At 44.0% G+C, this 13,661-nt stretch overlaps 1 protein-coding gene across 3 annotated transcripts in view; it reads left to right on the top strand.

Moving 5' to 3' along the window:
• Nucleotides 1–13,661, top strand: part of COL20A1 (collagen type XX alpha 1 chain) — a 99,385-nt gene that overhangs the window by 26,749 nt on the left and 58,975 nt on the right. For all 3 annotated transcript variants that reach the window (XM_026652796.2, XM_026652797.2, XM_024219197.3), the window contains exons 10-17: nucleotides 424–588; nucleotides 3,063–3,227; nucleotides 4,740–4,912; nucleotides 6,041–6,170; nucleotides 7,947–8,089; nucleotides 11,499–11,622; nucleotides 12,368–12,507; nucleotides 13,101–13,230. In XM_026652796.2, the coding sequence (XP_026508581.1) occupies nucleotides 424–588; nucleotides 3,063–3,227; nucleotides 4,740–4,912; nucleotides 6,041–6,170; nucleotides 7,947–8,089; nucleotides 11,499–11,622; nucleotides 12,368–12,507; nucleotides 13,101–13,230 (1,170 nt within the window). The remainder of the gene's footprint in view (nucleotides 1–423; nucleotides 589–3,062; nucleotides 3,228–4,739; nucleotides 4,913–6,040; nucleotides 6,171–7,946; nucleotides 8,090–11,498; nucleotides 11,623–12,367; nucleotides 12,508–13,100; nucleotides 13,231–13,661) is intronic.

The following is a 13,661-nucleotide window of genomic DNA, read 5'->3' as shown; positions in this document are numbered from 1 at the left end:
TTACATGTGTGTGGAGTTCTACTCGAAACTGAAACTTCAGCAATCCCTTGAAACAAAGCAACTAACATCGCCCGCCTATGAGCAACCCCACAGTCGCAGAGCAGCATTTAGGTCTGCAATGAAGTGAGGAAAAACTTTGGCATGCCAGAAATGTCAGTTCTAACCCATTACCCGCCAAAGGTTTATTTATAAAGCGAGTCATTGTAACCTTGTTTAAAAGACCTTTTTACAACAGTCTCTTTCAGATTGCAATGCAGGAGATCATCACCCACAGCACAGGAGCTGTGTTTGTATCCCTCATGCGGAATTGGTATACCCAGTTTTGACTAAGGAGCTGAGAAAGGTGTTTGTACTTCCCCAAGGCATGTGCATCTCTGCAATCTTGTTTTCAGGGATCTAATTCCATTCTTCTTTCTTCCCAAGGCCTCGCTTTGTCCCATGTCCTAGAACAAAATCTGAAACCTGAAGCTGGCGCCAGGTCGGACGCAGTCAAGTTGGTGATCCTCTTGACTGACGGAAAATCACAGGATGATGCCAACCGATCTGCCCAGACCTTGAAAAATATGGGCATAGAGATATTTGCCATTGGTAAGATTACAGCTTTTAATAACACCAGGTGGGGTTGGCCTAACTCTGTTCCCTTTGAAATCAATGGTAAACGCTATTGGACTTTAATCGGAGCAGTTTTAGGCCAACACTGAGTGCTTTGGAAAATCTTACCCATAAAGTTTGGCCTGTTGGTTGGTTATCATTTTACCATGATCAGATGGGCCATTAATGCATCATTCAGACATGACAGATAGATAGAATCTTCAAGGAGTGGCCAATGGTGGGATGTTGTGTTTTTGTTTTTAAAAACTAGTTTAGTTTTAATTAAAAGTTTTCTCACCACCTACACATCAAAATCTCTAACAGCCTCAGATTTGTATAATGGGAGACCAATGATTACTAAACTGTTTACCTCAAAATGGAATTAAACAAACCTATTAGAGCTGGACATGAAATGGTTTTCCTGTCCCGCAAAACATTTTGAGATGTCAAAAAATGTTCCCACTCGGAATTGGGACAAAAAAGTCAATCTCAAATTTTCATTAATTTTGGTTTCAGGTCGATAGAAACATTTTAAATTATTAAAATTAGCTTACATTTTAAAACAAAATTGCTTCAAAGTGGAAAATTAGAATTTTTCTTTTTGAGGATATGCAAGCAAAATGTTTCGACAATTTCAAACCTTTTTATTTTTATTTTTATTTTTTTTTCAAAAAAAAAAAAGTTGAGTTGAAAATTTGCTGAACTGATCCTGTCCTGCGAACAGTTTTGGTTTAGATGAATTGGCCATTTCCAAAGAGAACCATTTGGTTAAATTCCCAACCTATTGTATCTGGCAATCTGCCTCCAATTACATTCATTTGATTAACATTCTGTATTTCTAATAGTCTTATCTGCTCTTTGCCATCTGGCAGCAATAAGGAGGCATAAAATGACTGGGAGAGGAGCTGTCAATTATTACTGAATTTATCTAGTAAAGGTTAATGCAAGAGGAATAAAATCAAACAATAAAATATTACCCCCCCCCCTGCACTAGAAGTGGTTTATGGTGAGTACACCATAGAGAATTCATTGAATACCACTGTAGGGCTATATCTTTTGCAATGTACTTTACTTAATACACTGAATGAAGACATTGACTGTAATAGAGTCTACAGCATCATACTTTAAAACCTGTGCATTTGAATGTATTGCCTGCTTTGACACTCCACCTTGTTGTTTTGCTTAGAAATGTTTTCAGTGTTGATTAGAGTATGTTGACTCTAGACGGTCAGAACTTGAGTTACAGTCTCTAAAGAGGAAAGCGATTTACATCACCTGCCCAGATAATTATTGCTGTAGTCATGGAGCAGGATCCCGCTATGCTAGGAGCTTTACAAATGCAGCACAAAAACACAGTCCTGGGTTAGACAAGGAAACACGACCCGGCCCAAGAACAATATGGCAAGAAATTATGGAGGTGGATCCCAACTCGAGATGGGCCCAAGCCACGACAGCCAAAGCTGGATCTTTCCCAAAGTATGGGGATGCTTTAATCCAAGGTTTTGGTTTGGATCCATTTCTAATCCCACCTCAAGCTGGGAAAGATGAGCATATTTGTTAAATACAAGATACCTTTTGGTGCTGGTTACTTTTTGCCTGTTACACAAAGAAAATCTCAAGAGAAACATCTTCCCAGAGGGTTGCATGCTAATGGCCAGATCCCCATCTGATGTAGATGGCGTAGCTTCATTGACTTCACTGGAATTTCACTGATTTACACCAGGATCTCCCTCTACATCTCTAATGTGCAAGGGTAAGGCATGGCATTCTACAGGCATAAGGCATTGGGCCTGATTCTGCACCTTGTATAGGCATTTATATCTGTGAAAAGCAAGTGAGAAGAAATAAAACACTATCCAAACTGGGACCTGCTTTACCTATTGGTGAGTGACTACACCAGATGCAGAGCAATGGAAATTCAGACGCTTTGTGCACAGATGATATGCAGGGCTGGATTTGTGGAAAGAATAACAAGGATTTGTGACGGAGCTTTATGTTCTAGTGAACAGCAGATTCTCTGTGGGGGAAGCTGGCACCTCGTAAATATCAAAGTGTTATTCATTCATTCATTCATTTCTACATATGTTCTGATTTGTCTTTTAGTGGAATATTTTCAGCCTCTGCGGTAGCCAGGCCTGCAGTAACAGGGTAGAGGGGAACTATTAGGAGGATTCGCAAGTGTCGCTCTGGACCACAAAAGACCCCCTGACTCCACTGTGTTTAAACACAATCCAGACATGTTCCTTAAAGGCCAGATTGTGCTTATAGCTACAGGCAAGACTCCAGGGCACTGCAGAGTAGCACCACCCCATGGGGCAGGCTAGGAGGCATTTTTAGCCAAGAGACTGAAGTTGTGCTTGGCTCTTGCACAGGTGTATTAAATAGGGGAAAGACCTTTTTCTGGCCCTGAGTCTTGTTCATCTCCTGGGAGTTTTCTTAGCTGACTGGCTCTTTGCTCTCTCTCTTTTTAGGGGTGAAAAATGCAGATGAGGCAGAGCTGAGACAGGTGGCGTCAGAGCCCCTGGAGCTCACCATGTATAACGTGATGGATTTCCCCCTGCTCAGCTCGCTGGTCAGCAGGCTCACCCGGGTCTTGTGCACCAGGATCAAAGAGAAGCGCAAGAGTGAAAACTCAGGTGAGTTAAAGCCTGCAATCTCTGTTCAGTTCTCCCAGCTAGCATGGCTTCCCCATCTCCCCCTGCAGTCCATGCCAAATGCACCCGCTACACTCCCCTTCCTCACCCACCCATTTTATCCCCTCTTCAAATCCTTCCACTTGCTCCCCACCTGCTGTCAGCTTATTGTCACCACCTCCAGAGCTCTGTCTACCTCTACCCTTCCCGCGTATCCTCTCTTTCAGCTGTCTCCACTGCTCTGCCAGTGCTCCTCGCCTTGCCCACCTGTTTGCCAACCTCTCACACGGTCACCATCTTCCACACGATCCCCTATGCATGGTACAGCCTCCCTTGGTTCGTCTGCAAGGCCCCTACCCTCTCCATGCTGAAGTCCCTCTCGAAGACCCGCTTCTGCCAGGCTGCCTACAATGAGCTGATGTATGTATAAATGTGTGTGGTTCCCCTTCCCCTACCCTCCATCCTTAGATTGTGAGCAGCTTGGGCTGAGACTTTTGGGGGCAGGGAAGGCGGTTGGAAAGTATGTAGTGGGTGGTACTGTACATAAATAACAATAGGTGAATACACCGGTGTAGGGAAGAGGGGGACTTACCTGTCCAATTTATCCACTTCAATGCACGTAAACAACAAATGCATTCTCAACCTGGGTCTCTCCCAAACGTACCCTGTGCAGCTGCATCACTGCCTGTTGGGTTCATCATTGAGATGTCCAAAGCAAAGGATTAATTTGTGAGCACTGTGGGCTTTTGTTGGGTGGGGAGAGATTGCAAAATTATTGAGTATAAACCTTTTTCCACCTGTAGTTCAAGCCATATGCCCCCAAGGGCCAGCTAAATACAAATAAGTGTGGTTTTTCTAGCTAAAGAGATGCTAGAACTAGACTGAAGGACTCCCCCCTCCGCACCCCCAACCCAATGTTAGGCTGAGTGCCCAGTACCAATACTATATCCGTGTGTAGGTTTCCCCCCCCCTTCAATTTTTAATCTCTGCTTATTTTTTCACAGATTTTCCTAAAATAGAATGGGAGAGTTCAACTTTCAAATGCACCTTTATTCAAGTGGGTTTGGAATTTGGCAAAATAAATGGACTCTTCCCTTTTAGTCTGTATCTGGTCCGATGTAATTAGACCAGTTTTTCTCAGGCATGCGATAGCCCAGAGAAAATGGGCATTTTTTTTAAAAACAAACGAACAAACAGACCTTTTCTGGTTCAATTTGACTGTCTTTGGAACTGGCAAATGCTGGGCCGTCTGTTGAATTGGTAGCAGTAACTCAAATTCAAATGTAAAATATATTCTCAGCCTCCAACAAAATACACAGTTTGTTCTCAATGGGATTTTTATATTTCCCCTTGGACCAACTTTTAAATGTTCATGGTAGGCTGGAATGCTTCCTTAGTGTTTAGGGAAGAAGGCTGTCACTGGATTAGGACATGTCACTGGATAAAAAGAAGTAGAAAGTGCATTTGGCATGTTAAGATAATATAAGAAGGTATCACAGTTTTTTGAACTCATAGGCAGTCCTGTGAAAGCTGTCTCAGCCAACACTGGTCCCCATCTGAGTCCCACCAACCTTATGATATCAGAGGTGACCTCCAGAAGCATGCACCTTTCCTGGACTCCTCCGCTGAGACCACCAAAGAAATATAGGATTGTATATTACCCATCCAGGGGAGGAACCCCCAAAGAGGTAGGAGATCCTGTATTTGGATGTGTGTGGTGGCAGGAAACGAGAGCAGACTTGGACTAGACTTGAGTAGACTTTTCAGGGACACAAAGAGCAGTCAGGCACCCGACTCTCATTGGACGTCAATGGGAGTTGGATGCCTAATGTGTGTTGGTTTTTAATCTGATGTGTGTGTCAACCTTTGCAGCACGCTACATGGAAATGGCAAGAACTTGACTTTTGGGTCATGCTTATGCTGATTTTGTCTCCTCTTGTCTCTTTTCTCTTCTCTCCCTTGCCCTATCCTCATCACCTCATTTATAGGCTGTCTAAGCTCTTCAGGGCAGGGACCTTCCCTTCATTCTTATCTGTAAAGTATCTTGCATACTGTTGGAAACATAGAAGTAATAATAAGGTGCCCTGGCTGAAACTTTCAGGCCCTTGCTATTGGTAGTTCTTCCTCAGTTATAATTGTATAACCCCATTGACTTGAGTGGGGTTGGGCAGCCTTTGGCTCAGTAAATATATGCCTCCACCCATAGGCTTTCATCTGAGCAGACAGCCCTGGTTTGTGATTCCCTGCATGGCTGCCACGCGCTTTGACATGTTCCTACTGTTACTATGATTTGCTGTGGTTGCAAAGTACTCTAGGGAAATAGATTCCGAGTCTCTCAGCTGCCATCCCCACTCTTCAGTCTATATTTGCTTAAATTCTCCTTTCCTGGCATGCTGCCATTGCCATCTCGGTAGAGTTTATTTCCCCCCTCCCCCCAGCTACAAGAGGGTTGGTGCAACTAACCTAAATAACAGCTGGTTCCTGTCTGCAGCATGGGGCAGTGATGTCACCAGCAGAGATGCTCCCACGTCACACTGAGCATGAACCAGTGACTCATGGTGGATGCTGTGGATCAGAAAAATAAACTAAAAAGCTTTATTTATTGAAGGCCTCTTATTCCTTTATTGGGGGCAGGCAGGAAGGCGTCTAGAGTGACGCTAGCTAGTATGAAGTTACAAGGGCTTTCAGCCTTCGTGTTCAAGGCACAGCACGGTTACTAGGTATAGTTGTGGCTGGTGCTGGTTTGTTTGATTGCTTCCTCTGCTACACAACTCCTGATGCCACAACTTCTTACAGCCTTTCTCTGTGTTTTTCAGGTAGTTTTAGATGGATCTGCCTCCTCCACCCAGCTTGTCAATTTGACCTCGCACACAGAATACCTGGTTTCAGTGTTTCCTATTTATGAAAATGCCGTTGGAGATGGGCTGAGGGGCATCACTTGGACATGTAGGTCATGAGTAGAGAGCACTAGTCTAGCCTTCACTGCATCCCTCTCTGCTTTGTACAGCTTCTCTCTTCCCATGTCCCAAGCATCTTTCACTCCCTTCCTTAGGCCCAGTTCTCTCTGTGCTGATTTCCTCATCGCCTCAGCACTTCCCCACCTCCCGAGTGGTTGCCCCATGTATCGGGTATGTCTGAGTAAGCTCTTTAAGCAGGCTATGGATATAGGTGATGCCCTATTTTTTAAAAAAAGTGTGTGTGGGAATCTTGATGCTTCAGGCAAAATCCCCTTTGACTTCAGTAAGTGTTTCTGCGTGACTCAGGTAAATCAGGACTTCTGGAGATAATGTTTGACCGTAAACAAAATGAACGTTCTTCAGGGGAGAAAATTAGCTATTTAGTATTCTGGCAGGAAGAAACAATGTTACCCAGATAGACTGGACTCAGCCTCAAGCTTTTTGTTGTGGTTGTGTTGTTTTTATAATTAAGCTCTGTACATTTACTCAGCCATTCCTGGATCACGTTCTCAGGATTGAATTAGAAGATGCTAATGGAATGACATCCCATCCCAGGAGTTTTGTGCCTGGAAGCATGGTACACATGCTCATACACCCTCCTACACATGCTTCCCTTAAGGATTTTTTTTTTTTTGGCTTGTTCACCCACTGCTGCTCTTCTTTTAAAATGTTGGAGATCCTTGCTGTTCCCTTGTGATGCAATAATTGAAAAAGGGAGATTTTTGTGCTAGGATTTTCCCCAGAACGTCTCCCGAAGGGTCAAGAAAGAGCCAGTTTAAAAATAGATATTGCAAATGCATTCATGCCGTTAAACACTGAGACTGACTGGGGCTGATTGGTGTGAGCCAGGGGGAAGAACTCTGGGTCGGCTGCTGAAACTTGCAAAGGCAGAGACAAGCCTCATGAGGTAGATGTTTTACAGGTACTGCTATTAGGGAGCAAGCTGTGCCTTTAGATTGCCCTGCTGTGACTATACCAATTTCTAGAAAGGCTTTTGATCCCGTTGCTTCTGATTTTTCCCCTCTGTTCCAAATGGTAATTAATTTGTATTGTGGAAGTGTCTAGGAGACCAGGACCCCATTGTGCTAGGTAGTGTGTTCACACTCTTACTTGGCCCAAAGATCTTACAAGCTAAGTGTAAGGCAAGAGCCAAGAGGTAGATACAGATAGGGGAGCACAAGGAAACAATATTGGTTGGTGTGATAGGCAGTCGTCTCAGCTGCCTAACTGCTGTCAAATTTGTTCAAAGGTTCCCAAGTCTTCGTACCTTCTCTGCATGTTGTTTCTTTTTTATTGCTAATATTTGCCAAACAATATCTATCTTGAAGGAAAGTTTGGAGTTAAATGACCACATGACAAGGAAAGATTGTGATGGGAGTGATACATTTCTGATTTTTTTTGCCCCAGATCCCTAAGTGGCCCCCTCAAGGATTGAACTCACAACACTGGGTTTAGCAGGCCAATGCTCAAACCACTGAGCTATCCCTCCTCCCATGTGGAGTTCTTTGTTCCACATGTCAAAGATATTCCCCACCAACAGGAACAGCCAATAAGGCCTTCTGACCGGATTCTGATGATTCTCTGTTATAGAAGCATCATATACACATCTCCTAAAATAGCTTTAACCTAACTGTTTTGCTCTGATGTACAGTTTCGATAACCTTGAATCTTTGTGTGTGTGTGTGTGGGTGACGGGAGGGGCTAAGGATAGAAATGATCAACTGCCTTGTGAATCTTTTTGTTACGTTTTCCTTCATCTGAGTAGCTTTGTCACCACCCCTTTCCCTGAGAGCGTCTGAAGTGAGCCATAACCATCTAAGACTGAGCTGGCAGCCGGCAAGTGGAGCTACTCAGTACCTGGTGCTCTGTTCAGCGGCCCCCAATGGAGCGGAGGATGATACCAAAGAGGTATAGCTGAAGATAGTTATAATTATTCCTTTTGCCGCACTGAATATAGTCAGACATACGGGGCCCAAACTTAAATCCCAGGTCTGCATGAGAATTACTCAACTGACTTTCATTTAAATCTCTTGTACGTCAAAGTGGATCTGAGTCAATGCAGGCTTTGGGAAGGTTCAGATCTGCAAACTTCCTGGCTACTCGCTATTACTCTAAAGGTCTGAGTGGAAGCCCTGGGTCTCAACATGGAATTCAAGAAAGTTTGGATCTGGATCCAAACTTTTGTGGAGTGAGCCCATATTTAGACATAACAATCCATGGCTTTTATACAGCACTTTTCATCAGTAGATCTCAAAGTGGCTTACAAAGGAGGTCAGGATTATTATCTCCATTTTACAGATGGGGAAAACTGAGGGAAAAAGACTTGCTCCAGGTCACCCAGCAGGCCAGTGGCAGACTGAGGAGTTGAGCCCAGGTCTCTTAAGTCCCAGTCCAGTGCCCAATCCACTTGCTATACAAAAATGAAACAAATGTTTTGGGTTTCAAAATGTAGATTTGGCAGGTTAGTTTTTATTTACTTAAATATGACTCACTCTTATGGCTTTGTATAAACCTTCAATAATACCATACGGTAGAAATGAGGAGAAAAGGAGCTCTCAGCTCATCTAATCCAACATGCATTTTTAATGAACGATCTCAAACATGTACAAAATGATGCGCTTGGAGCCTGATATCTTGTCAAAAAAATCTATGGCTTCCTTGCTCGGTGTTGAGAAGAAGTGTGGTTTAGTTGGTGGAGCTTGAGGCTGGAAGCCAGGCCTTCCAAGGCTCTGCCACTTATTCTCTGGGTGGCCTTGGGCAAGTTGTGTAACTGTTGTGTAACTGCTCTGCCTCGGTTTCCCTACCTAATAAAATGGGGATAGTAACGCTTGCAACTCAGGGTTGCTATGAAGATTCAGTAGTTCGGGCTTCTACTGCACTTTTGCTCTCTGTATTTCAGTATAGAAATGGTATCTTTAAGATTTGATATTGGGATGGTTGAACAGGGGTAACTTTTTTTATATATATGTTCCTGGGCAGTCCCACAATTATCCCACCTGCCTCGCACAGAAATTAAAGCACTAAAGCTATGGGCCACCCACGAAGGAGTTAATTAACTTGGTGTGTCCAGCAAATGCTTCCCACCCCATCAAATTCTAGTCTTTCCATTAAAACCTCCTAGAATGTTTCTCAGATTACAAGGCAGGTATTGAGTTTTTGCAATAAGCGGCATTGTAAAACAAGCTGTCGGGCGCATGTTAAGTGGGTGCAGTTCTGCTCTGGAAGCAGTAGATGGTGCCAATCCTGCTGTAATGAACAAGTATAAAAATGGGAAAGCCAAGGAAAAGGTTTGTTTTGTGGGTTTTTTTTTTTGTTTTGTGGGTTTTTTTTGGGTTTTTTTTTTTTGGTGGGGTTTTTTTCTTCTTCTGAAAGCGTAGCTCTTCAAGTCTCTCTCAGGAAGTGGGATATCATGTTCTTTGTATAGACACAAATTGATAACCACTCTGCACATCCCTGCCATCTCTAGTGTAAAGCATTTTACATCACAAATGTAGAATGGTGGAACTGTGAGAACTCTCTTCTTTGCAGTCATTTGTTGAGTCCTGTCTTCAGTCATTCTTCCCCAATGGGTATCCTGCTTGGGCCTTGGTAGGCTGAGAACTTTGCGTTCTCCCATGGAATCTTAGAGACAGTTCATTTGAACAACTGGATCCTGTGAGAATCCATCTCTTCCCCTAATCTTTGTGCTGTGACGTTTTTCTGTGCTGAATATCTGTGAATGAAAGAGATGGTGATCTGTCTGTTATGATACCTTCTCCATGCTCACAAAGAATCAGATTTTTATTTTTAATTAGTATTTTTTTTACTGCAGTGTGTATTGTCCCTGCATGCCATATGGGCTACTAAAGCTGACAGAAAAATGTCCATCTATTTATTTTTTTCAATATCTTTTTTGTTTTTGTTTTTTAAAAAATCATTAAAAAAATTGAAATTTTTGCCTAAAATATTTTAGGTTTTTGTCAAAAAAAACCCCAAACCCATTTTCAGTAAACTGATTTTTTTTGGCCTTTGGAGGAAAACCTGAATAGCTTTAATGAAAATGAAAACTAATTTTTATTTTCAATTAAGTATTTCTCAGGAAAAATAATCATTGCTTTCCCCACTGTAGTTCTATCAGCCCTAACCTAAGCAAGCTGGATTGGCATTCATTTCTATTTAGCAGAATTGTACACCCAGAAGCAAGGGCAGAGTGTGGTGAACGGGGGAGGGAGGCGTGATGTATAGTAGGGCTGGGCAGAAAATGGTTTTACCATTCCACAAGTACTTTTGAGATTTCAAAAATGTTTCCCATCCCAAATTGGGACAAAAAGTCAAAATCTCAAATTTTTGCAACCCGACAGACTGGAAAAAAAAAATCCAGTTTGTCTCAACCATAGGGGTTAAAAGGGACCAAAAGGGTCATCTAGTCTACCCCCCTGCCAGGATGCAGGATTTGTTGCGCCTCAACCATCCGAGACCGGCTAGCCAGCCTCTTTTTGAGAACATTTTTTGGAAACCAATCAAAACATTTTGATTTGATTTTGACCCTTTTCTCTTTGTTAACCATTTTTTAAGTATAAATTAAGTTAAATTTGAAATGAGTCACTTTGAACCAAGAAACTGAAGGTTTTTTTGTTTAGAAAATATCAGAATAGGATATTTCAACTTTTTTTTTTTTAAGTTGGAAAACTAGTCGAAACCAACCCTTTTTTGTGAACTGTTTTGGTTTTAACAAATTGGTATTTTTTGGGTGGAAAAAATATTCCGGTGAAAAATTCCCAGCCAGCGGTAGAGTTTGCATACACTGTGCATGATGTCTGTTGGGTTGGGTGGTGGAGAAGCATTGACCACGACACAGCTACGTGGCTGGTGAAGAGTGTTACAAGTACTATTTAATGATATGTCTTACAGCTGGAGCTGGGTGTATCACTCCGAGCTGGAGAAGACATACTCACTCCAGCTTTCATTGAGCTAGCATGCTAGAAATAGTGTAGCCATGGTAACACGGGCAGAGGAAAGCCGTGGCATGTTAGCCATCTTGAGTACAAATCTGCCCTACCCCCGTGGATATGTCCTTAAAGCAGCTAGCCAGGCTGCATTCTATTCATAGTAGCTAGCTCAAGGACAGCCAGTGCAAATTTGTCTTCTTGAGCTGGGAGTCACACCCCCAGCTTGAAGTGCAGACGTACCCAAAGAGACAGCCAAGCTGTGGCCTTAGACTCCTGTCTCTGCAGCCCTGCTTTGCTCTTGGTTTGTTAGAGGATGCTACGGGGAGCCAACCATGGCAGAGCCTCACCCCAGAATACCTCTCTGAGCGTCACTCTTTATCCTATGGTAGGTGAAAGTGGAACAGCCTGAGGTTCTGCTGGATGGGCTGTCTCCCAGCACTGAGTACTCCGTAGCGGTGTATGCCATGGACGGGGAAGAGGCGAGTGATCCAGCCAGCATCCAGGAAACCACCTGTAAGTTTTACTTCCTTCTCTGCCTCAGCTGACCCTTAGGCAGGAGCATAAGTGGTTTAATGAATGGTGCACAATTGGCAAGAGAGACTTATTAACTGAGATGCTTCGCGTATTTTTCACATAGCTTGTAAACAGGCTCCCTCTTCCCTGGCTAATGCTAAATGTAGGTGGTTCTCTGAGGCTACCTCTAGTTGTATGATAAGCTTTCTCATGAACAACTCCAGTCTGGGGTACAGGGCTGTGAAAGTGAGTGGTTCTGTCCAGGCAAACTGTGACTGAATCTCCTTGAAATTCAGAATGGGGAAGTCAGATCTGGATCCAAACTGCTCCCAATTTTGGGGTGTTCAGAACTGAAGTTACCTATCTGTGTCTATATCTTTATCCACCTGGGTTCTCATACCGCACCCACCTCCATGGCATCTGAGCACCTATCCCAGCAGGTTTGACCCACTGTAGGAATAGGACCAGGGACAAAATTAGGATCAGGATCTAGACTGGAAGCTCCTGAGAGTTTTGAGCTCTTTGGGGAGTAGGTGGGTTGATTTGACCCTTTCTCTACCCATAAACCAGTCATTCTCCCAGGGCATCATATAGACCTGTGTAACAATGAAATCAGAAACTCTTTCATCTCGCAGTGGGAAAAGTCCAGTAGTTAAGAGGCAGGTAGCAGCAGGAGGCAACCAGTGACTTTACAAGTATAGCCTTAAAAATCTTCACCACATCCTTTTGCTAATTATTGTTGCAGTGGCACTGAGCCCTCCTAGACACCTGAGTTTCTCTGAGGTCAGCCATGGGTCGGTCAAGGTCAGCTGGGCCGCGGCTTCGCGTGCTGTGAGAGCTCACCGTGTGACCTACAACTCAAGCAGAGGGAGCAATGCCGGGGAGGCAAGTCCTTGCTTAGGGGACACGGGAATGGGCTAAAACCGGGAGAACGGCGGCAGAGTGCGAATGCGGTGTTAACTCCAATGACTCGGCTGCGGAGTTACTCCGGGTGTACATTTGTGTAACCGAGAACGGAATGTAGCCCTGCCGGACTTGATTCGTCAGTTGGTTTATACCTGTCCAAGGGTGTGACCCCTGCATTGCCAGAAGACGGGGTAATAGGGAAACAGCCCTGCCCCAGCTGTAGTGCTATCCTATCTATCCTTTTAGCACAGCGGGAACATACGGGCAGGCGCTTCCATAGGCCCTTCTGAGTTTCCTCACATGGTCCAAACCCTTCATATGGAGTCACGCATCCTAGGTGTGGCTCTAATAAAACCCTCCCCATCTTTCGTTTTGCATAAGAGGCACCATCACCGTGTGCTGTCAAGAACTCTGCTGTCTCCTGACAGAGGCTGCTCACATACCTGCAGCGTTTTAACAATGATGGTGCCTCGAAACGGGAGGGTTTGGGGGCAACTATCCCGAATTCCAAGTCCCTCTTTGCCCTTGCTCCGTGCTACAATCCTGACCCTGGTGTTTCTGTTTCACTGCAGGTTGAAGTTCCCAGCAGTGCATCATCCACTGTGCTGAGACCTCTGTCCTCTCTCACCCAGTACTTCATTAATGTCAGCTCCGTTTATAATGAAGGCGAATCCTTTCCGCTTACAGGCAATGTTACCACATGTAAGTAGGGCAGAGGCAGAGTACGAGGGTCAATAGGTGTTTGGTTCAAGGTCCATTATAAAGTTTGGTGCCTAGCTGCCAGCCAGCCAAAAGTTTAGATCTGGACCCAGACGCCAAAGTTCCGGGATGTTCACCGCTGCTGTTTTCTGGTTCCAACAAATCTTAGACCTCAGAGCAAATCGAGGCTGAAATTTGTTGAGTTCTGCCAGGTTTCTACCTGAAGACTTAAATCCCTCCTCAGAGTCTCTCTCTGCCCATGTCAGGGCAGGTTTTTTCCTCCCAAACTTGGCCAAAATTCAGCCCAATGTGGCCAAAAGTCTCATTGGCACTGAACCTGGTTCTTACTGGGATTCAAAACCCTCATTAAATTGATTGCTTTAATAGGGTCCTTCTAAACAGTCACTCATTTTGCTGGGAAATCTTTACCAGGC

Source organism: Terrapene carolina, unplaced genomic scaffold (assembly GCF_002925995.2).
Source record: "Terrapene carolina triunguis isolate 2854851 unplaced genomic scaffold, T_m_triunguis-2.0 Scaffold130, whole genome shotgun sequence".
Classification (NCBI taxonomy): domain Eukaryota; kingdom Metazoa; phylum Chordata; order Testudines; family Emydidae; genus Terrapene; species Terrapene triunguis.
The sequence above is the reverse complement of the archived record's forward strand: the minus strand, read 5'-3'. Positions and strand labels throughout refer to the sequence as shown.